Here is a 24,844-nt window from a genome sequence, read left to right on the forward strand (position 1 = left end):
GCTCTAGCTATCTCTCTCTCTGTCAAATAAATAAATAAATAAAATCTTTAAAAAAAAAAAAAAAGAATTCCTCATATCAGTGAGGTCATAGGATATATGTCTTTCTCTGATTGACTTATTTCACTCAGCATTGTCTCTCTTTCTAGGCATGCTAAAAGATGTGGAGGATGACATGCAAAGAAGAGTAAAGGTATATTTCTTTTCTATTTGCTTTGGTATAGGATTTTTGCATTTTTCTAAATGTCAAGTTACCTTGAGCTAATTACAAACAGCTACTGTAGGCAGGGCCACCAGCTTCCTTTATATATGCTGTGCCTTCTTTGCAATTCATTTGAAAACAGCTGGAGCAGTTGTTTCTGGTGAATTAATGTCCTTTTCAAGTACTGAAAATTTAACCTTGAAGATTATTCAGTTTTTTGCCAGTGTTTTAGAATTACAAATATGCTTTTTTAAGAATAGCATAATCTAGAATTTTAAGCTCCTCAAAGGTAAGGACGATCTTCTTCCACAGCTATTACAAAGTCTGCAGCGCAGTGGACGATCTCAGTATCCCAGATCTGGTGAACGACTTCTATGAATGATGCCCTTCAGCCAGATGATCCTAACAATTTGGTTCTCATAGAGATTTAAAAAAAGGAAAAAAGTTATATTTCTGCTGTTCTTCTATACTTGTATAATACAACATGGTTGTCAAAGCAATTTTATATTATTGCCTTAGTTGATATTTATAATTAAGTAGTGAATTAGGCAATAAAATGCACATAGTGCCCTAGTTTTAGGTGAGGAAATCCAGCTTAAAAGAGTTAAGTAAACTGTCTGAGTCTACTGAAGGGCATGCCACTCGGAAGGGCCGCCAGCACAGGGCTAGAACCCAGATCTTCTGCCAGATCTTCCTGTAGTTACTGCCCTATAGTTGTCAAAATGGTCATATTGTTACTCATGCAAGAGGTTTTGCATTTTAGTGTAGAACAATCAGAATTTACAATGTGACTTTATGATGTGATTTGTATAAAGGTTACTATTTTTTTCTAACAGGGTTAGTTTTGAGAGCATCAGGAGTTTCAATTAATACGTCCTTTTAAAAAGAAAGAAGTACCGTGTGCCATGTACTTACCTTATTTCATTGTTGGCTTTTGCTGTTTTTAATACCTTATTCTTCTGTATGATTTTAATAATTTATATCAAAATGGACTTTCTGTATAAGTATTAATAGGAAAATAAATACTAGATCTTTTTTCTTCCGCATATTTTTCTTAAAAATAGATTCTTATGTATACTCAAAAAATTAATTTAGCACTTTACCTTGTATATTTATAAGCTAATATTTCTACAAGTTTATGTTTATTTTAATTCACGTTTTTTAAAATTTTAGAGTACTCGAAGTCGACAAGGAGAAGAAAGAGATCCAGAAGTTGAACTAGAAGTAATTGAACTTATTTTCTGGTAGATAATATCAGAGAAGTCTACCTCTTAATGTTGTAGTTTTATGAACTGCGTTATAATTTATGGAAGCCCTTTTTAAGGTATTTCTTTAAAAATTGGACATTGCAAGGGATTTTATTTCCCTTGTATTTGTTTTGATAGAATAATAATACAGCTCTTTCAAATACATGATTTCAAAGCTCTTCAATATTCCTGTGAGGTAGGAAGAAAAATTATTTTTTACAGATGATATATCAAAATTTGGCAAAACTCAAGAACTTGAACAGTGTGAAAAGTACTAAACCTTTGTCTGGATCTTTAATTTTCTGACTCTGCTTAAAACATCTTTTCATCAATTCTGTTTAAAATGCTAATTAAATCAGTTTTTGAGATAATAGTCTTAACTTTTTACTTACGGAAAAATCCATCCCATTGATACAGAAGCTTTACTTTATATTTCTATTTCAGTAGAACAGGCTTTGTTTTATTTTCTGCAGCTCATTTTCAGGCATTTAAAAGACTGTAAGTGAAGGTGTTTGTAATATAGTAAGTTATTAGCATTGAAATTTAGGACTTAAAATACTATATTTTAAATGAAATTCCTTTGACAGACTTTGCATCTTTTAACTTTTAGTGGTTTCTTATTTTTTAGCACCAACAGTGTTTAGCAGTATTCAGCAGAGTGAAATTCACTCGAGTGTTACTGACAGTGCTTATAGCCTTTACTAAGAAAGAGGTAAGAGCGTTTAATCTATTTCAGTGGGCTTTTTGGGGGGCAGGACATAGTGTGTTATTGGAAGTAGTTCTGAGACTTTTCCATTGGAATGCCTCCAGTCACACATATACAGCATTGAGCATTTGGTATATTTTATGTATTATATATATATGATATTAGAGATATTAGATAATTTTCTCAAAAAGTCACATGAATTTACATTCTGTTCCATAACATATCTGTGTCTGTTGTTGATATATAAAAATAATATTTTATAAGACTTACTACTGGTACAATAATAGAAATTGAAATTTCTTGTGTGTAGTCCTATCTTGTGAATTGAAAAGGAGAAAGCAAAAATGGGAATTTCAGGTAGACCTCTTCTTTCATTCAGTTCAGTAATTAACTGTTGGTGTAGAACCAAAAAAGCCCTGGATGGTGAATATTTTTTCTTCGTGTGTATTTGCATTAATTCAAGTCAATTACAGACTAATTTGTGGATAATTAGGAAGTGGTGAATAGAGATGCAACCTTTACCATTGATCTAACTCCTAAGTTTCTTTTTTTCTGTTTTGTTTTTTTTTAATTTCACCTTAATGAATGGCATAGTAGAAATGTTGAAATTTTCCAGTTGACTGCAACTCAATTTTTTCCTTTGTTTTTTTAAAATATAAGACGAACAGAACAAGCCAGAAATGTTTCCTATTATTTTTTAATGGCTCCTACAAGAATAGAAATGGGTAAAAAAAATAATTTCTAGGGGCGCCTGGGTGGCTCAGTCATTGGGCGTCTGCCTTCGGCTCAGGTCATGATCCCAGGGTCCTGGGATCGAACCCTGCATCGGGCTCCTTGCTCAGCGGGAAGCCTGCTTCTCCCCCCTCCCATTCCCTCTGCTGTGTTCCCTCTCTCACTGTCTCTTTCTGTCAATAAATAAAATCTTTAAAAATAATAATAATAATTTCTATCCTAACAGGATCTGAGCATCCTGTATTAAGTGAATAGTTTGTGAAAACCGACGTCATTACAACATTTAATTTCATTATTGTTTATAGGGTTTTCCTATTTAATGTATATCTTTCAGTGAAAGAATATGTAAGAATGTTTTTGGTGATTTATTTGCTAGACCAGTGCTGTTGCAGAAGCTCAAAAATTGATGGTTCAAGCAGCAGATCTTCTTTCTGCCATTCATAATTCATTGCATCATGGCATCCAGGCTCAGAATGATACTACAAAAGGAGGTAATTGTCTGTTTTTACTCCTACTCTTTTTTTTCTTACCCATCCAGATTATATAAAGTTTGGTTTGTTCTGAAATTCATGTGTCAGTCCATCTGTTTGGACCTTGGAATGTTTTACTCCATAAACTTATATAGTATCTATGCTTTCTTTTAAATATATTATAGACCAAAAATTGTACTATAGAATTTGACCGTCTCCTGTATCTTACTGTTTGGGCTCTGAATATTTACTGTCAAGTGATCATTCTGTGATGTCAGCAGTACACTCTTTTTTAATCACCTCTCCCCTTTACTCCTTTGAGAGATCATCACCTTGATTACATAGTATTCCCTGAATACTGGGCCTATACCCTCTGTGGTCTCATTGCAGTTGTTTACCAGTTTGTTTTTCCATAACAGTGTTTTAGGTCAGGAACAGTCTTGTTTGTGTATCTCTGTGGTGCTTGGCACATTATTGACAGTAGATTTTATTTATGAAATATTTCTTAAAATGAAAGGAATAATGTGCCTTTGTTGTAAAAGTTGCAGCTGAGTTAACATTTTATTTTTATTTTTTTTTTAATATTTATTTATTTGAAAGAGAGACAGCAAGAGCGAGAGAGGGAACACAGCAGGGGGAGTGGGAGAGGGAGAAGCAGGCTTCCCGCTGAGCAGGGAGCCCGATGCGGAGCTCGATCCCAGGACCCTGTGATCACGACCTGAGCCAAAGGCAGACGCTTGATGACTGAGCCACCCAGGCGCCCCTATTTTTATTTCTTTTTTAAAGATTTTATTTATTTGCGATAGAGAGCATGAATGGGGGGGAGGGGCAGAGGGAGAAGGAGAAGCAGGCTTTCCACTGAGCAGGGCACCTGACGCAGGGCTTGATCCCAGGACTCTGGGATCATGACCTGAGCCAGAGGCAGACACTTAACCCACTAAGCCACCCAGGTACTCCCTGAGTTAACATTTTAGCTAATAAGTAGCAACTGTGATTCTTAAAACTCATTATAATGAAATATTTATATTCTCTAAATTGTACACTTTCAATAGATGGATTATATGGTATGTTAATTATATCTCAGAGTTGTGATTAAAAGAAGATGAGCAATGTTTTCAGAATTTGGGTGGGGGGATGGTTTCTAATCTTGAATCCTAGTTTCAAACTATCATTTAATTGTGAAGAAAGAAATTAAGTATTTAAAGTCTCAAAATTAATCTCCCAAAAGCTTTCAAAGATACTACTGGTATATATGCTCCATTAAAACAAGGGACTAAGGGGATTCTGGGGAAGATGGCAGAGTAGGAGGATCCTAGGCTCACCTTATTTCACAGATACACTTTATAACACCCACATCAGTGTAAATAACCCAGAAAATGATGTGAAGACTGGCAGACCAGACTTTCCACAGCTAAATATAGAGAAGAGGCCACACTGGAAGAGGGTAGGAAGGGCAGAGGCATGGTCGGAAGCTAAATGGACCCTTGGGGCTGTCTGCGGGAGTGAGGAACACTGAGGATACAGAGAGGGGAGAGGAGCAGACCCCACATGGAGGCATGAAGGACCTACTCTGGGAAGACGAATCCCCATAACATTCGGCTTTGAAAACCAGAGGGGTTTAGCTTCTTGGGTTCTTAAAACCAGTGGGGCTTAATGCCCAGAACTTTAAAAGTCATCAGGCTCAGCTCTGAGCTAGAGGGCAATAGGAAACTGAGTCCGTGCCCTTCAAGAGACAGCATAACAACCCTGCTGAGATACAGCATAGAAACAGCAGTTGGAAAATTTATTTGGTTGGGGGGATGGTTTCTGATCTTGAATTAGAAGCAGAACAGAATTTATTTGCTGGACTCAAGTGTGCTGCAGGGGCAGGGATCTGTAGGAGACTTCTCTAAAAACAAGAGCTGGTGGGTGCCATTTCGCTCCCTGCCTACCCAGTTAGAAACAGATGCCTGTGGAACTAGTGCTGCACACTCTTCACATCGCTTACCAACAGCACATCCCATCCCCATGCTCTTTAGACCCGCCCCCTCCAACACAACCACTGCAGGAGTTTTCACAAAGCCTCTACATTACCCTGCCACAGCAGACTGGCACAAACTTTGCTAACACTGCATGCCCCTCCTTGCATTCCCGCCCCCTCTGACACATCCTCAACTGGAGTTCATCCAAAGTGACACTGCAAGCAGGGATCAGTGCCCCTCAAAGTGACTCTTACCCTGGGGAGAGGGCAGGAAACCACACACCCTGAACCAACTGCAGCCCCACAATGCGTTGGGGGCACACACAGGGTCTGACTACAGGCCCTGCCCACCAACACAATGCTCAGTTGATGACACAGGGAAAGTAGCCTGTAGTACTGTGTGACCACGGCTCTGGCAAATGCCTAGTCTGACCCAACTCAAGCCCAGGGCAGCACCAGACTAGCCCACAAATAACACAGGGACCAAACTTTGCCCACAGCAGGCAAAGAGAGCCATTGCAGATGACTGGACTGAAGGAAAACATGGCTCAGTCACAACAGTAGGGTGCACACAACACACATAGGAGATACCCTGAAGCACCAGGTTCTGGTGAACAGGAGACATTGTACTGCAGGCCACCACAGAGCCTCTTCTTCATGAGGCCACTACTTTTTTTTTTTTTTTTAGATTTATTTATTTATTTTGGGGGATAAGCGGCGGGGGGAGAGAACCTTAAACAGACTCTGCACTGAGGTGGAGCCCAACGCACGGCTCAATCTCACATCCCTGAGATCACGACTTGAGACAAAACCAAGAGTCAGACACCCAACTGACTGCCGCTCAGGCGCCCCTTATAAGGCCACTACTTTCAAGAGCAGGAGACAAAGCTGACTTTCCTAACACAAAGAAACAGACACAGAGACTTAGACAAAATGAGGAGACAGAAATATGTCCCAAATGAAAGAAGAGGACAAAATCACAGCAAGAGACCTAAATGAAACTGAGGTGTAAGTAATATGCCTGATAGGGAATTCAAAGTAATGGTCATAAAGATACTCACTGAACTTGAGAAAAGAGTGATAAATCTCATCGAGATCCTCAACAAAGAGATGTAATACAGAAAAGAACCTATTGGAGTTGAAGAACTCAATAACTAAAATTAAAAATACACTAAAGGGAATGAATAGTAGACTAGAGGAAGCAGAAGAACAGATGCAGTGACCTGGAGAACAGAATAATGGAAAGCAATTAAGCCAAACAGGAGAAAGAAAAAAAGAACAATAAAAAAGAATAGATTAAGGGAACTTAGCAATACTGTGAAGTGTAACAACATTCACATTATAGGGATCCCAGAAAGAGAAGAGAGCAAAAAGGGGGCAGAAAATTTATTTGAAGAAATAATAGTGGAAAACTTCTTGAATCTAAGGAAGGAAACAAATCCAGATCCAGGAAGCACAAAGATTCCCCAGCAAAATCAACCCGAGGAGATCCACACCAAAACACAGTAATTAAAATGGCAAAACGTAGGGCTAAAGAGGATTTATAAAGCAGCAAAACAAAAGAAGACAGTTATATACAAGGGAAGTCTGATAAGGCTATCAGCTGATTTTTCAGCAGGAACTTTGCAGGCCAGAAGGCATGGCATGATATATTCAGAGTGCTAACAGAAAAAAACCTGCAACCAAATCTATCCAGCAAGGCTGTCATTCAGAATAGAAGGAGAGATAGTTTCCCAGACAAACAAAAGTTAAAGGAATTCATCACTGCTAAGCCAGTTCTATAAGAAATGTTAAAGGGGAGTCTGAATGGGAAGGAAAGACCATAAGCAAGAGTAAGAAAAGTGGGAAGCACAAAAGCTATAAAATACGTATATCTTTAGAAATTAGTCAAGGGTTTCACAAAATAAAAAGATGTAAAGTAGGACACTACATACCTAAAATGTGGGGGAGAGGAGTAAAAATTTAGTGCTTTCAGAATGGCTTCAAACTTAAGCAACCATCAAATTAATATGGACTGCTATATACATATGTTGTTATATGTAAACCTGATGGTAACCACAAATCAAAAACCAGTGATAGATATACAAAAAATAAAGAGAAGGGAATCCAAATATATCAAACTATTCCAAGAAATAATAGAGGAAAGAAAGCTTCACCAAAGAAAGCCAACAAACTGTGAGAGAAGAAAGCAAGAGAACAGAGAATTAGAAAACCAGCCAGAAAGCAAGTAACAAAATGTCAGTAAGTACATGCCTATCAATTGTTACTTTGAATGTAAATGGACTAAATGCACCAATCAAAAGACATAGGATGGTGGAATGGATAAAAAAAACAAGGTCCATCTATATGCTGCCTACAAGAGACTTGTTTCAGACCTAAAGGGGGACACATGCAAATTAAAAGTGAAGAGATAGAAAAACACTTAAAATGCAAATGGAAGTGAAAAGAAAGCCAGTGTATAGCAGTACTTAAATGAAACAAAGTAGACTTTTTAAAAAAATACTGTAACAAGAGCCAAAGAAGGATACTACACAATCATAAAAGGAACAATCCAACAAGAAGAGACAACAATTGTAAATATTTATGCACCAAAAACATAAAGCAGCTTTTAACAAACATAAAGGAAGTAATCAATAGTACTATAATAATAGTAGGGGACTTTAACACTTCACATCAATGGATAGATCATCCAAAAGAAAGTTAACAAGAAAACAGTGGCTTTGAATGACACTTAGTTGGAACATTCCTAAATCGGCAGAATGCACATCCTTTTCCTTTTCCTTTTTTTTTTCCCTCTAAAGATTTATTTATTTGAGAGAGAGAGAGTGAGTGAGCAGGGAGGGGAGGAGAGGGAGAAGCAGGCTCCCGGGTGAGCAGGCAGCCTGACACGGGGCTTGATCCCAAGACCCTGAGATCATGACCTGAAGCCGAAGGCAGATGCTTAACCTACTGAGCCACCCAGGCACCCCAGAATGCACATTCTTTTCAGGTGCACATGGAACATTCTCCAGAATAGATCAAGGTAGGCCACAATACAAATCTCAACAAATTCAGAAAGATCAAAGTCACACCATGCATCTTTTCCAACCACAGTGCTATGAAACTGGAAATCAACCACAAGAAAAAGATCTGGAAAGAACACAAATACATGGAGGTTAAATAACATGCTATTAAACAATGAGTGGATCAATCAAGAAATCAAAGAGGAAATAATACATGGAGAAAAATGAAAACAACAGTCCAGAATCTTTTGGATGCTACAAAAGTGGTTTTAAAAGAGAAGTTTATAGCAATACAGGCCTACCTCAAGAAGCAAGAAAAATCTCAAACAACCTAACCTTACACCTAAAGGAGTTAGAACAAACAAAACCCCAAAATAGTAGAAGAAAGGAAATAATAAAGATTAAAGCAGAAATACATGAAATAGAAACTAAAAAAAAAAATGAAGAGATTAATGAATCCAGGAGCTGGGTCTTAGAAAAGATAACAGAATTGATACACCATTAGCCAGACTCATCAAAAAAGAGAGAAAAGGGACTCAAACAATCAGAAATGAAAGAGGAGAAATAACACCACAGAAATAGAAAGGATTATGAGAATGTTATGTAAAATTATATGCCAAAAGATTGGGACAATCTAGAAGAAATGGATATATTCCTAGAAACATAGAAACTACCAAAACTGAAGCAGGAAGAAATAGAATATTTGAACAGATCAAGTACCAGCAATGAAACTGAATCAGTAATCAAAAAGTTCCCAACAAAGAAAAGTCCAGGACCAGATGGCTTCACTGGTAAATTCTATCAAATATTTAAAGAAGAGCTAATACCTGTTCTTCTCAAACTATTCTGAAAAACAGAAGAGGAAGGAAAACTTCTGAATTCATTCTATGAGGTCAGCATTATCCTGATACCAAAACCAGATAAACACACTACAAAAAAGAGAAAATTAGAGGCCAATATCCCTGATGAACATAGATGCAGAAATCCTCAACAAAGTATTAGCAAACTGCATTCAAGAATACATTAAAAAAAAAATTCACCATGATCGAATGGAATTTATTCCTATGATGAAAGGGTGGTTCAGGATTCCCAAATCAGTCAGTATGATGTATCACATCAACAAGGGAATGGAAAAAAAAAACAACTATAGGATCATTTCAGTAGATGCAGAAAAAGCATTTGACCAAGTACAACATCCATTCATGATAAATCCCTCAAAAAAAATGTAGAGGGAACATACCTCATTATGTTGAGAATGAAGGCCAGGTCTGAAAAATGCACAGCCAACATACTCAATGCTGAAAAATTAAGAGCTTTCTCTTAAGATCAAGAACAAGACAATGTTGTCCATTCTCACCACTTTTATTCAACATAGTACTGGAAGTCATAGGCACAAGCAATCAGACAAGAAAGAGAGAAAGCATCCACATTGATAAGGAAGAAATAAAGCTTTCACTATTTGCAGATGACATGATACTATATATAGAACTCTGAAGACTCTACCAGAAAACTACTAGAAATGATAACATGAATTCAGTAAGGTTGAAGGGTATAAAATCGATACACAGAAATCTGTTGCATTTCTATACACTAATAATGAAGTAGAAAAATTAAGAAAACTATTCCATTTACAGTTGCACCAAAAATAATACCTAGGGATAAACTTAATCAAGGAGGGGACAGGCATGTGTTCTGAAAACTATATAAAACATTGATGAAAGAAACTGAAGATGACCCAAACAAATGAGAAGATATTCCATGGTCATGGATGAGGAGAACAAATATTAAAATGGCCATAATACCCAGAGCAATCTATTGACTTAACACAATCCCTATCAAAATACTAATAGCATTTTTCACAGAGCAAGAAAAGAAATCATTAAATTAATTAATAGGTATTAACTCTTCTTAAAAATCCTAAAATTTGGTTGGAACTACAGAAGACCCTGAATAGCCAAAACAGTCTTGAAAAAGAACAAAACTGGAGGTATCAGAATCCCAGATTTCAAGGTATACTAAAAACCTGTAGTAATCAAAGCACTATGGTACTAACACAAAAATAGACACATAGATTAGTGGAACAGAATAGAGAGCCCAGATATAAACTCACAATTATATGGTGAATTAATCTTTGACAAAGGAGGCAATAATATGCAATGGGAAAAAGACAGTCTCTTCAACAAATGGTGTTGGGAAAAGTGGATAGCTACATGTAAAAGAATGATACTGGACCACTTTGTTAGGTTATACACAAAAATAAATTCAAAATGGATTAAAGAATTAACTGTGAGACCCGAAACCATAAAAATCCTAGAAGAGAGTACAGGTAGTAATTTCTCTGACATCAACTGTAGCAACATTTTTGTGAATAGATCCTCTGAGGCAAGGGAAACAAAAGCAAAAATGAACTATTGAGACTACATCAAAATTAAAAGATTCTGCACTGCAAGGGAAACAACAAAACAAAAAAGACAACTTACTGAATGGGAGAAGATATTTGCAAATGACGTATCTGATAAGGAGTTAGTATCCAAAATATGTAAAGAACGTATACAGTTCAACATCTAAAAAAATAATAGTTTAGTTAAAAATGGGCAGAAAACATGAACAGACATTTCTCCAAAGAAGACATCCAGATGGCCAACAGACACTTGAAAAGATGCTCAGTATCACTCATCATTAGGGAAATGCAAATCAAAACCACAATGAGGTGTCTCCTCACATCTGTCAGAATGGCTGAAATCAAAAACACATGAGACAGGTGTTGGTGAGGATGTGGAGAAAAAGGAACTCTTGTACACTCCTGGTTGGAATGCAAACTGGTGCAGGCACTGTGGAAAGCAGTATGGCAGTTCTTCAAAAAATTAAAAATAGAGTTATATGATGTAGTAATTCCACTACTGGGTATTTACCTAAAGAAAAGGAAAACACTAATTCAAAAAGATATGTTCACCCCTGTGTTTATTGCAGCATTATTTACAAGAGCCAAACTAGGGAAGCAGCCTGTGCCCATTGATAGATGAAATGGATAAAGAAGATGCGGTTTTATACACACCCAGAGACACACACTGGAATATTACTTAGCAATAAAAAGGAATGGGCCCTTGCCATTTGCAACAAGCATGGAAGGATCTAGAGGGTATAATGCTAAGTGAAGTCATTCAGTCAGGATAGACAAATACCATATGATTTCACTCAAATGTGGAATTTTTTTAGATTTTATTTATTTGAAAGAGAGCGAGCAATGGGAGGAGCAGAGGGAGAGGGATAAGCAGACTCTGTGCTGAACACAGAGCCTGACATGGAGCTTGATCTCACCACCCTGCAGTGAGATCACCATATAGTAACTCAGCACTGTACATGAAGGACAAGTCCAGCTTAGAGAAAGTCACAAGGCTCTAAGGGAAAAGTCTTGAAGTAGATTAGATATAAGACCTGTTGTCACCAATAAAATTAATACAATAGCTATTGTGTTTAGTGTAGTAAGAGGTTTAGAGGATTGGCAAAGGATTTGGGGTTGAATTGTAAGACAGTGATTAACTTCAGAATAAATCTAAAAGTTATTTCCATGTTTGCAAAGTTTTCCATGGCCCAGATATGAATATCACGTAACGGTGCACATGCCTGAATATTGATCATAATAAAATTGTGATTTAGCTGTATTAGAGACAAGGGGACAGAAGTGTATATGTGCATATAATTTTTACATGCTTATATGTATATATACATATCTCTGGCTTCTTGAAGACAGGAGTAAATCAGAGATAATGTGTAAAACTGAAAAGGTGTGAAGTAGTACTGTAAGCTTGTTATTTGGTGATATGGTGGCAAATTCCAAAAGAAATAGTTAAGAGGAAGTGGAAGAGATTACCTCATTTGGTAATATGGTAGCTTTAACCTCCTGAGGACCTCCTTGCTCCTTGCTGCTGAAACAGAAATTTTGCTTCCTCAATCCGGCTGATTTTCTTTACCAGCTGGCAGTATACGAGAGAGTGGGAGCTGACTTGATTTTAAAATCACAACCCATTAGAGAGGCCTATGCTGTGATGTACTTGTGCCAGAGACTTGAGTTGTTTACTTTCTTTTAATTGAGATACAGTTGTCGTATAACATTAGTTCCAGTGGTATATCATAATGATTCAATATTTATATTACTCTTTTAATTAAAACGTTTTTTTTCCTTAAAAAAATCCACACATGTGGGTGTGTGTGTATAATCCAGAAGACTTGTCTTCTTTAGATGGTAAAGATGTCTTTGCTGCTTCTCCTCTATACAACCAACTGAAAACTATAAAGAACATGAGAAACAGAATCCTTCCAACTTTTAAAAAAATAGGAAACCCTTACAATACAATAAAAAAGAAACAGAAGAGCTGCTAAATACAGTAGGAGTCATTAAGAATGGATTCTAAGATTTCTTGGTGTAAACATTAGTGGACCAGCAAAGCACATAGTTTTCAAAGTAGTTGGTGTATCTGAAGGACAAAACCAGGGATTCTTTTGGAATAATAAGTAAGAGTGGGGTATTCAAGTTGGCTGTGGGAACCTGTCTATCTAATATTCTGGAGACACAAAGGAGGTAAGGGCCCCAACAGAGGCCATGCAAATGCGCTAAAGATGTTACTCTTGCAAGATAGGATTTTAATTAGCAGTCTAGCAACTGATAATCTTTGTTTAGTAAATGGGTAATTTCTTGCTCACACACGCACATCATATGAGGCTTAACTGCAAATCAGTGAGACTTCCTGTTAGTCTAGAATACTGTTCTAACACTGCAGCCAAATAATTGGCTCAGGAAGCACTCACTCAATGATGTAATATTAAAAAAGCAACGGCACAGTATTATACACAAATATTCCAGAAAATTAATGAGCAAACAAGAAAAACAAAAGGCAGATGAAAAAAAACAGACCACAACATTTTTTCTGCACAATTTCAAAGAATTTATTAAAAAGTTAAGGAACTTATATAAAATAAGATCATGAAGCAGAAATATTAGGAGTAAAGTAAGAAATAATAACAGAAAGTACACGTGAGCAGGCAGAATTCAAGTTAAGGAGAAGAGAAAAATTCTGAAAGTGAAGACCTCACTGAAAATAGTAAAAAGTATGCTATGCATTGCTGAAAAGTTGTAAAGGACATGGAGATCAGGACTGAGTTAAAAACTAAGCAAAATGGAAGTGGATAAAAATATTTGAAGTATTAGGGGCGCCTGGGTGGCTCAGTCGTTAAAGCGTCTGCCTTCGGCTCAGGTCATGATCCCGGGGTCCTGGGATCGAGCCCCGCGTCGGGCTCCCTGCTCTGCGGCAAGCCTGCTTCTCCCTCTCCCACTCCCCCTGCTTGTGTTCCCTCTCTCGCTATGTCTCTCTCTGTCAAAAAATAAATTAAAAAAAAATAAAAAAATTTAAAAAAAAATTAAAAAAAAATATTTGAAGTATTAGAAAATAGTAGCTAAAGAGGACTCAACGTACTTATAATTGGTGTCGCTTAAGAGGATAACCAAATAATGGAACAAGAAAGAAAATGGTGAACATTTTTAGAAAGAAGCAAATAGAATTAAGTCTACAGGTTTAATTGGAAGGCGAGAATGTATCCTAGGCAAAAATTGATAAAGAAGTATTGTTAGATATGTCCTAGTAAATTACATTAGATATAAAGCCACAATTATGTGTGCAGCCTGACTTCAGAGTCCTTCACATCAGCGTTGAACACAGAAACTGTAACGGTACCTAAAAGTTCTTGGGTAAAGAACTGTGGTCTAAGAATTTTCTCCTTTTTTTTTTTTTTTTAAAGATTTTATTTATTTGACAGAGACTCAGTGAGAGAGGGAACACAAGCAGGCGGAGTGGGAGAGGGAGAAGCAGGCTTCCCGCTGAGCAGGGAGCCCGATGCGGGGCTCGATCCCAGGACCCTGGGATTATGACCTGAGCCAAAGGCAGTCACTTAACCAACTGAGCCACCCAGGTGCCCGAAGAAGGTGTTTCTGTTGAAAGGTGCCCAAGTGCAGGATGTCAGGTCAGAAGTGGGGTGAAGAGAGCCATCTGCACAGGAGGATAGCCCAGCATTGAATATCAGCCTAAGCAGCAAGATGAGGGTGTCAGAATGGAAAGATGGCTCTGTGAAGAGTGCTGCAGCTGAAGCAGATTGAGGAAAGGTATCTGTACATAAAGGTGGCCTGGCATGGAGTTTCAGAGCTCAAATGGTGTAAGGAGGCATCTCTGGAAGAGTGGCGTGGCATGAGGTATAGGAGCCCAAACAGGGTGGGCATTATGATGGCTTGGCGTGTTAGAACCTAAATAATATGAGAGCCCATCTATGTAGGGCAGCTGGGTGTCACTGATAGGAGATTGTAATGGGCTGAGTGATAGCCACAAGCATTGAGGTCCTAATTCTCAGAACCTTGTATGTGAGCAGGTAAGGATCTTTTGATGAGATAATCTTGGATTATCTGGTTGAGCCCTAAGTGCTGTTAAGTGTCCTTAAAAGAGGACACACACAAGAGGAGAAGATGATGTGAAGACCAAGATAGAGATTGGCATGAGCAGACCAAGGAATTCCAGTGGCCCCAGAAACTGGAAGAAGCAATGAACAGGCTTTCCCTTAGAGCCTTTGGGTGGAGTGCTGCCCTGCCAACACCTTGATTTCAGCCCATGAAAGTGATACTGAACTTAGGGCTTTCAAAACTGTGAGATAGTGTTGTTTTCATCCAATTTATGATAATTTGTTACAACAGCCTTAGAAACTAATACAAAGATTGATTACATAGAGTGGAATTGATCATATTTAAAAATGTATTGAGAATTGTGGTGTGCCACATTTCTCAGTGTTAGGGACTTATGCTAATTTCTAGAAAGGGAGAAAAGTAGATTAAAGTCTGTAGTATTGACATTAAAGGTATGGGAATAAATTCATAATTTTTAATATATATAGATTGATACAGAAATGTAGATATAAGTGTGGATATGCATGAATATGTGTGCGTATGTAGGTAAACACAGATACATGTATGTCCTTATACATACATACATACATTTTCTGGCTTTATCATCTAGAGATGTTGGAGCATTGACCCTAATAGCAGTGAAAACACCTAACATCCAGATCTTGCTTCCTAAGACCATTGTCCGCTAAAATGAACCGGGGGGTGGGAGTTGACCAAGATGGTGATATAGGAGGCTCCCTTCCTCCCGTGGACACACTACTAAATAAATGTGTATCTATACAGGGAACACTTCTCTCTGAATAAGATCTGACAACTAGCTAAGCAAGTACTACACATCAGATAGATGAGAAAATACACTGAAATAGGAAAGGGGGCATCCGGGTGGCTCAGTTGGTTGAGTGTGGACTCTTGGTCTTGGCTCAGGTCATGATCTCGTGGGTCATGAGATTGAGCCCTATGTGGGGCTCTGTGCTCAGTAGGGAGTCTGCTTGAAGATTCTTTCCCTCTACCCCTCTCCCCCAAGCGCATGCATGTGTGCTCTTTCTCTCAAGTAAATAAATAAATCTTAAAAAAAAAAAGAAAAGAAAGATTGAGACACAGTTTCATCATAACTCACATCCCCCAAACAGCATAATACAATTGGGAGAGAATCCCCAACTCCCAGCCTCTACCTGAGGAATAAAAGATTTGGCCCTCACATCTAGCACCACAATTTTTAAGACTCCCTCTAGAGGGACAACCACCTAAAATGCCCAGCTCTGAAAGCCAGCAAGCCTTGTATCCATGAGACCCGCAAGACTATAGTGAACAGAGAAGCAGTTCTTAATGGGTGTGTGAGATTTATTTGTACTCTTTAAAATGTGCTACCTAAAAAAAACTTTTAAAACTGTCCCAAACAGAAAAATGACTATTGGAAGTGTTATGTTTTAATGTGAGTTACCACTACTGTGTCTGTTTATTGTAAAGGTGGGTGTTTAGCATTCAGCGCAGTTTTCAGTAAAAGGTAATAAAAATTAAAAATAAAAGTTGCTGAGGGCCAAGCTTCTAATTTAGTAGGCACTAGGGGCTGGCTGGGATCCTCCCCAGAGACCATGGAAGCTAGAGGACACCTTGCCCACCCTCTCCCTCTACCCCACTCCAAGTCACCAGTATCTTCCTAGAAGGAGATTGTGTGCATATCTGCACCCTAGGTTTTGCAGATGCACCTGAGGAACAGGACCCAGATTGCCTAGGTCTGATAGTCAAAGGAGTTTCCATTCATGAGACTAGCAAACAAAGAAGCAGTTCTTAACTGGCTATCCCTCTGGGGCTCAGCACAGAAGAATTAGGCAAAATTGCCTGTCTCCTAGTCTATCCCTGAAATAGGTTTGTCTTCGTACCTTAAAGCTGCTGAGTGCTAGGCTTATAATTTAGCAGGCATCCAGAGGATGGCTGAGATCTTCCCCAGAGACCAGGGAAGCCAGCAGGCACCTTTTCTGCCTTCTTATCCTCTAGCCTGCTCCAGTAATAAAATCCAGTTACCAGTATGGAGCTCGTACACACATCTGGTGTCCAAGCTTTTTCAGCTGCCACTTGAAGGACAGGCCCCTGTATCACCTGACTCTAATAATCAATGGGGCTGTATCCACAGGTCCCACAATAATGTATCAAAGATACAGTTATTAATGGTTGTAGGAGCTATACACTCAGGCTTAGCATAGAGGGAGTAGGCAGATATGCCTATCTTCCAGTTTTTTCTCTAAAGGCGCCTAACTACACACTTTCCCATCTGCTGCCTGAGGATCCAGCTTCTAATCAGTCTGCATCTAGGTACTGACTGTGATTCTTCTTTTTGGGACACTGATGGGTCTTGGTACACCCTCAACTACTGGAACCTGCTAAGAGCAGAGGAGGAGGCTTAGACAATCAAAAGTTTGAGAGACAACTAGGAGCTTGGGCAGGGCTGATTCACAAGGTTCATCTCCTACATGATACCACTGTGTCAAGACGGAGAAAGGTGACATTTTATCTAATGCTCTGAAACCAGTCAAAGAAAATGAAGAAACAGAGGAATATGTTCTAAACAAAAGACCAAGATAAATATCCAGAAATAGATTTTAATGAAGCAGAAATAGGTGATTTGCCTAATTGAGAGTTCAAAATAACAGTCATAAAGATTCTCACCAAAGTCAGGAAGCAGTGCATGACTAAAGTAAAAATTTCAACAGGGACATAGAAAATATATAAAGGACCAAAAAGAAATCACAGAGCTGAAGGATACAATAACTGAAATAAAAAATTCAGTAGAGGCATTCTAAACAGACTAGATCAAGTGGAAGAAAAAATCAGCACACTTGATAGGTCAGTGGAATTCATCCAGAGGAGCAGAAAGAAAAGAAGAAATTCAAAAAGTAAAGGTAGCTTATAGGATATGGGAGACCGCCATCAAAGCAGACCAGTTTATACATTATAGGGATTCCAGAAGGAGAAGAGAGAAAGGAGCAGAAAGCTTATTCACAGAAATAATAGTTGAAAACTCCTACTAAACTGGGAAAAGAAACAGACATCCAGATCCAGGAAGCCTAGGAAGTACCAACAAGATAAATCCAAGGAGACCCACACCAAGACACATTATGATTAAACTGTCAAAAGTTAAAGACAAGTAATGAATCTTGAAAGTAGCAAAAGAAAAGCAGCTTGTTAAGTAAAAAGCAACCACCATTAAGGCTGTCAGATTTTTGAGCAGAAACCTCTACCAAAGGGGAGAAGAATCATATATTCAAAGTGATGAGCAAAAAACCTTCCAACCAAGTGTACCTTACCCAGCAAAGTTATCATTCAGGATTGAATGAGAGTTTTCCAGATAAGCAAAAGCTGAGGGAGTTCATCATCACCAGACCCACCCTCACAAGAAATGTTAAAGGGAGTTCTTCAAAATGAAATGAAAGGTTACTAGTTAGTATCAGGAAAATGTATGAAAGTATAATACTGGTAAAAGTAAATACAGTTACATTCAGAATACACTAATGTTGTAATGGTGGTGAGTAAAATCACTTATAACTCTATTATGAAGGTTAAAAGACAAAAGAATTAAAAAATACCTGTAACTACAGTAATTTAATGGATACACAATATTAAAAGATGCAAATTGTGACATCCAGAACAAAATACGGGGAGAGGAAGCTTTTGTATGTGTTTGAAGTTATTATCAGCTTAAAATAGACTTATTAATATGTTCTAATGCAAGCCTTGTGATAACCACAAAACAAAAACCTATAATAGAAATACAAAATGTAAAGAGAAAGGAATTCAAAGCATACTGCTGTAGAAAATCGCCAAATACCAATGAAAGAGAACAAGAGAAGGAAAAAAGGAACCCAGGAATTAGAAAACCACCAGAACACAATTAACAAAATAACAAATGGGAGGGGGCGCCTGGGTGGCTCAGTCCATTATGGTTTTGGCTCAGTTCGTGATCTCAGGGTCATGAGATCAAGCCCTGCATGGAGCTCCGTGCTGGGCATAGAGCCTGTTAAGATTGTCTCCCTCTCCCTCTGCCCCTCCCCCCTCTCTTAAAAAAAAAAAAGAAAAGAAAAAGAAAAACCAAAATAAATGGTAAACCCATACCTGTCAATTATTACTTTAAATGTAAATGGATTAAAATCTCCAATAAAAAATGCATTGTAATTAAAGATTTGTCCATTTTATTTATCTTTTCTAAAACCAGCTCTTAATTTCATTGATCTTTCCTATATTGGGGGGGAGGAGGGTCTCCATTTATTTCCACTCTGATCTTTATTATTTCCTTCCTTCTGCTAACTTTGGGCTTAATTTGTTCTTCTCTTTCTAATTCCCTGAGGTGTAAAGTTAGGTTGTGTATCTGAGATCTTTCTTACTTCTTCATTCATTTATCCTTATAAACTTCCCTCTCAGAAATGCTTTAGCAGCATCCTGTAGTTTTGGTATGTTGTGTTTCCATTTTCATTTGTTTCCAGGTATTTTTTTTATTTCCCTTTTGATTTCTTTGACCCACTGGTGGTTTAGCTTCCACATATTTGTAAATTTTCCAGCTTTCCTCCTGTTGATTTTTAGTTCATACTGTTGTCGTCAGAAAAGATATTTGGCATTATTTGTCTTTAAATTTGCTAAAAGATTTGTTTTGTGACCTATTGTTTGATCTGTCATGGAGAACGTTCCATGTTCACTTGAGAAGAATGTGTATTCTGCTGCTGTTGGATGGAATGTTCTATATAGTTCTTATTAAGGTCTATTTGGTCTAAAGTATAGCTCAAGGACTCAGTTTCCTTATTGATTTTTTTTTTTTTTTTTGGTCTGGATGATCTATCCATTATTGAAGGTGGTTATTGAAGTCCCCTGCTATTAATGTGTTGTCTGGTTCTCTGTTCAGATTTGTTAATATTTTATATATTTAGGTGTTCCTCTGTTAGGTGCATAAATAATTATAATTATTTTCTTGATGATCCCTTTATTATATATTGACCATCTTTGTTTTTTATTATAGTCTTTGGCTTAAAGTCTATTTTGTGTGATACAGGTATAGCTACCCCTGCTTTCTTTTGGTTTCCATTAAACCTTGTTTCAGCATTATTTACAACAGCCAGTGTATAGGAACGACCTAAGTGTCTGTTCATAGTGAATGGATACAGAAAATATGGTGTGTATATATACATATACACAGTGGAATTCAGCCAAAAAAAAAGGAGATATTGTAATTTGTGACAATGTGAATAAATCTGGAGAGCATTATACAAAGTTAAATAAGCCAAAGAAAGACAAATGCTGTGTGGTATAACTTATATGTGCAATCAAAACAAAAACAAACTTGAATTCATAGGAACAGTAAAAAGATGGTTGCTGGAGGCTTGGGGAAATATGAAGAGGTTGGGAAAAGGGTATAAACCTTCAGCTGTAAGGTTTGAACCTTACAGTGCATGAACATGGTAACTATAGGTTGTAACACTGCATTGTGGCTCAGGTGGTTAAGTGTCTGCCTTCAGCTCAGGTCATGATCTCAGGGTCCTGGGATTGAGCCCCACATCGGGCTCCCTGCTCAGTGGGGAGCCTGCTGCTTCCTTTCCTTCTCTTCTGTCCCTCCCCACTGCTTGTGCTCGTGTGCTCTCTCAAATAATTTTGTTTTTAAAAACAAAAGAAGAAAAAAAAAACAAACCCAAACTCACTGCATTGTGTAATTTGAAATTTGCTAGAAAATAGAACTTAAATGTTCTCACCGAAGGAAAAGAATAGTAAATATGTGAGGTGATAAATGTATTAATTAACTTGATGGGGGGGTATCCTTTCACAATGTATACATATATCAAAGTTTCACATTGTATTACCTCAATAAAGCAGGAAACAAAATACAAAATACAAAAATAAAAGGAACTAGCACATCTTGGAGAATGGGTGATTTCAGGGTTAGAATAGGGAAAGAAGACAATGAGCCTGGAGTATCTTATTGTGCTAAAAGTGTGTAAGTGTTCAGAGTGATAGGGACATGTCAGACACAGAAAACAGTTTGAAAGGGCATTCATACTGTTTGTTCATACAAGATGGGACAACTTGAGCATCAAAGCAGATAATTCTAATCGTAACCTATTGAATAAAAGAGGAAGCCATATTTCCATACTGTTGTAAGTAAATGAATTAATGCATGGACAGTTTGATTATGATGAGCATATTTAGGTGTCTTTTCCCCATACCCCCAATATTTACTAACCACAAATGGAGGAGTAACTATAGTGAAGAAGCCTGTCAGACACCAACTTAATCAACTGATCAAAATTAACATTGCCAGTGGTGAGTCAAATCACCACTTTGCTGATAGAGTGCAGTGAAAAAATATGACATCACTTTTGTCATAGTCCAGAGATTCATAATTTGAATCTAATGAGGAAACAAGAGAAACCCACGTTGAAGGGCAGTACACAAAATTACTACCATGTTATTATCCCTGGTCTTACCCAGTAGCCACCGCCCAGCCTCACCGCCAGGCTGGCTGTGAGGGCTCACGTGTCTGCCCCTGAACTACTACAAGCCCCAGAACCTACAGAAGACCACTTCTCAACTTACAGAGCTTTTCCTGAGTTTAGAAGAATTGTAATTGCTTCTTTGCTATTGTCTTTTGGCTTAAATTTTATCTTTGAGTTTGAATATTTGACCTCAGGAAAGAGACACAGGAGTGCCAGGTTCCTGGTCTTTCCAGCTTGGAAGGAGACTAAGAATCAATGAAATGAAATGCATCTTTTGGTTCTGACATAGATGTGAAGACCATTTTGGAACAGTTTGCGAAACCTGAATGAAGTCTAAGGATTAGATGATAGTAATTGGTCAGTGCTATTTTACTAATTCTGGTTATTGTATTGTGAATAACAATAACACTCTCAACATACTCGAGGGTGATTTACTATTGATTGTATTTGCAACTTTGAGGCTCAGTTGGTTAAGCGGCTGCCTTCAGTTCAGGTCATGATCCCAGGGTTCTGGGATTGAGTCCCATGTCGGGCTCCCTGCTCAGTGGGGGGTCTCCTTCTCCCTTTGCCTCTGCTTCCCCCCCCCCACTTCTGCTCTTGCTCTCTCTCAAATAAATAAATCTTTAAAAAAAACAAAATTGAAAAAAGAATATCAGCATGTGTAATATTTTGGTGTTTTTGTTAAGGAAAGGAATATATGTGAATGGACAAATAATGGTATATCCATACAATGAAATACTTCTTAGTAATAGAAAGGAATGAAGTACTGATACACTGAACATAGTGATAAATCTTAGAAACATGCTAAAAGAAGCCATATATAAAAGTGCACAAATCACATGATTCTCTTTGCATAAAAGTAGGAAAGACTAATCTTTATGGAGAGAAGGCAGTTCCATAATTTCTGGGCATGGGAGGCAGGGATTGGCTAGGAATGAGCACTGGGAATATTTTGGGGAGATGGAAATGTTGTATACACATTGATTGTGGTAGTAATTTCATGGTTGTATATATTTTTCAAAGTATATTATAGGTTAATATTTACATTCTATTATATGTAAATTATACCTCAATAAAGTTTTTTAAAAAGGATATGTATATGAATACCCACACATTGAAGGAACTTGTGGTTAGTTCTGAAGAGATTAATTGAGAGTCATATGTAGGCAGAAGACTTGCTTTTCATTGTATACCCTTTTGTTTCATTTGAAACTTTTTTTTTTATCATTTGCATGTATACCTATTCAGAAATACACACCAAAAAATTCAAAATATGTAGACGTGCACATAATATTGCACAGTAAATTATTCTGATCGGTGATTGTGATAGAATATTCATTGAGGCCATGCCTTTTTAATTGAACACTTTTGGTTTAATGTCTTTTTGTAAGTTTTTTTATTGTGGTGAAATATACGTGACATAAAATTTGCTATATTAACCATTTTTAAGTGTACAATTCAGTGGCATCAAGTACATTCACATTATCATATTACTGAAACTTCGTACTAATTAAACAATAACTCCCCATTTCCCCTTAATCCCCAGTAACCACTGTTGTACTTTTACCTATGAATTGGGCTATTCCTGGTACATCATATAAGAGGGATCATATAATATTTGTCCTTTTTCTTTATCTTATTTCACATAGCATAATGTTAAACATTTTATCTTTTTTAAAGATTTTATTTGTTTGATAGAGAGCACAAGCAGTGGGAGTGGCAGGCAGAGGGAGAGGGAGAAGCAGACTCCCCGCTGAGCAGGGAGCCCGATGCAGGGCTCGATCCCAGGACCCCGGGATCATGACCTGAGCCGAAGGCAGATGCTTAACCGACTGAGCCACCCAGGCACCCCTGTTAAACATTTTATAAAAGGAAATAATGTAGCCAAGAAGTGTGGAATCACTTAACAAATCCTTAGCAACTTCTGCATTGTTTTTCAGAATTCCTTCCAACTTCAGGGCATCCAGAACTTGTTATTTCAATAAATATAACGGTAAATTGCCTATGTAACCTTGGGGAGAGATGTTGTCTGAAAAAGATGTCATCTCTATCTCTTGACATAGATTTTTGGATCTTTAATTTTGGCATCTAATCAATTTTAATAACTTAGTTTGCTAAGTTAAAGTACGTTGTTACTATGAATCTTATATCCAAGAACCTTGTACTATTTGTAGCACTTTTCTGCTGTTAATAATGACCGGTTGTCTAACAAGAATTTTAGTAACCAAAACACTCTAAACCAGTGTGCTGTATAAAATGTTTTAGAAACTAGTAATTACTGTTTATTTTTATGTATTTTTTTAAAGATTTTATCTGAGAGAGAGAGAGCGCGCGCACAAGCAGGGTGAAGGGCAGAAGGAGAAGCAGATTCCCTGCTGAGGGATCATGACCTGAGCTGAAGGCAGGTTCTTTACCGACTGAGCCACCCAGGCACCCCAATTGTTTTATTTTTAAAAGAATGCTAGTAGGAGGGGGAAATCCTCTTATTTGGCATTCTTTTACAAGAAGTATATTTGAAGTATTTTAACTGGAAAACCAAGATAATACATCTACAGACTTGGAACAATGGAAGACAGTCTAGAAGTTATCTTGTTTGAGCTGTGTGTCCAATTCAGGAAAACTCGATTAAGCACAGCCCACACTGGGTAGAAAGTAATATGAATTCTCGACTTTACAGACTCATTTCATAAGGGCTCTTCAAGTTATTTTAATAGAAGACAGTCTGTGGTAAATTGTGTGGTAGAGAAGATACATGAAGTATAGTGGGAAAAAGATACATGAAGTATAGTGGAGAAAAAACTGTTAGAGCAGTTTATTCCAGGAGGGGTTTGAGTGTGGTAAAACTTCTTGTAAGGTTTCATACTTTATGTTACCATGAAACCAGATGCAAACTCCTGCCTTGCTTTTAGCTCCTCTCCTGCTCAATTACTCTCTATTCTGAACAGCTGCTTCAATCTCTCTTATCTCAGCTCTTCCGCTCATCTCTGCTCAGGCGGGTTATTATGTCTTGTATAGGACAGTTACAGAGTTCTTATGTATGAGATTCAGCAACAGCTGAGACTTAAAAATAGTTACTAGGAATAACTTCAGCCATTAACAAGGATTAGGTACAAAGAAATGTTGGGGGGGGTGTGATTTAAATATATCTGGGGAATGGAGAGAAGCATACAGATAACTTTCTAACTTTATGCATAGGGACTTTGTCCCCATTCTATTTATATGCATATATTCTTCCTGAGTTTGGAGAAAGTATGATTTGGAAAATTGGAGCTCCTTATGAAAAAAAGAAAAGGAACCATATTCTCTATCCTCTAGGCCATTGATATGCTTGGAATACTTTTTTTTTTTTACTTTTTTATTTGTTATGTTAATCACCACACATTACATCATTAGTTTTTGATGTAGTGTTCCATGATTCATTGTTTGTGCATAACACCCAGTGCTCCATGCAGAACGTGCCCTTTTTAATACCCATCACTAGGCTAACCCATCCTCCCACCCCCCTCCCCTCTAGAACCCTCAGTTTTTCAGAGTCCATCATCTCTCATGGTTCATCTCCCCCTCCGATTTCCCCCCCTTCATTCTTCCCCTCCTACTATCTTCTTTTTTTTTTCTT

The 24,844-nt window shown here is 37.6% G+C and overlaps 1 protein-coding gene across 2 annotated transcripts in view; it reads left to right on the forward strand.

Annotated features, from left to right (window-relative positions):
• NAA35 (N-alpha-acetyltransferase 35, NatC auxiliary subunit) overlaps positions 1–24,844 on the forward strand; it is a 94,675-nt gene that overhangs the window by 34,429 nt on the left and 35,402 nt on the right. For both annotated transcript variants that reach the window (XM_006734940.3, XM_031029867.2), the window contains exons 8-11: positions 147–190; positions 1,373–1,423; positions 2,075–2,158; positions 3,261–3,375. In XM_006734940.3, the coding sequence (XP_006735003.1) occupies positions 147–190; positions 1,373–1,423; positions 2,075–2,158; positions 3,261–3,375 (294 nt within the window). The remainder of the gene's footprint in view (positions 1–146; positions 191–1,372; positions 1,424–2,074; positions 2,159–3,260; positions 3,376–24,844) is intronic.

The sequence above is a fragment of the Leptonychotes weddellii genome, chromosome 14 (genome assembly GCF_054177405.1).
Source record: "Leptonychotes weddellii isolate Sample4059 chromosome 14, ASM5417740v2, whole genome shotgun sequence".
Lineage (NCBI taxonomy): Eukaryota > Metazoa > Chordata > Mammalia > Carnivora > Phocidae > Leptonychotes > Leptonychotes weddellii.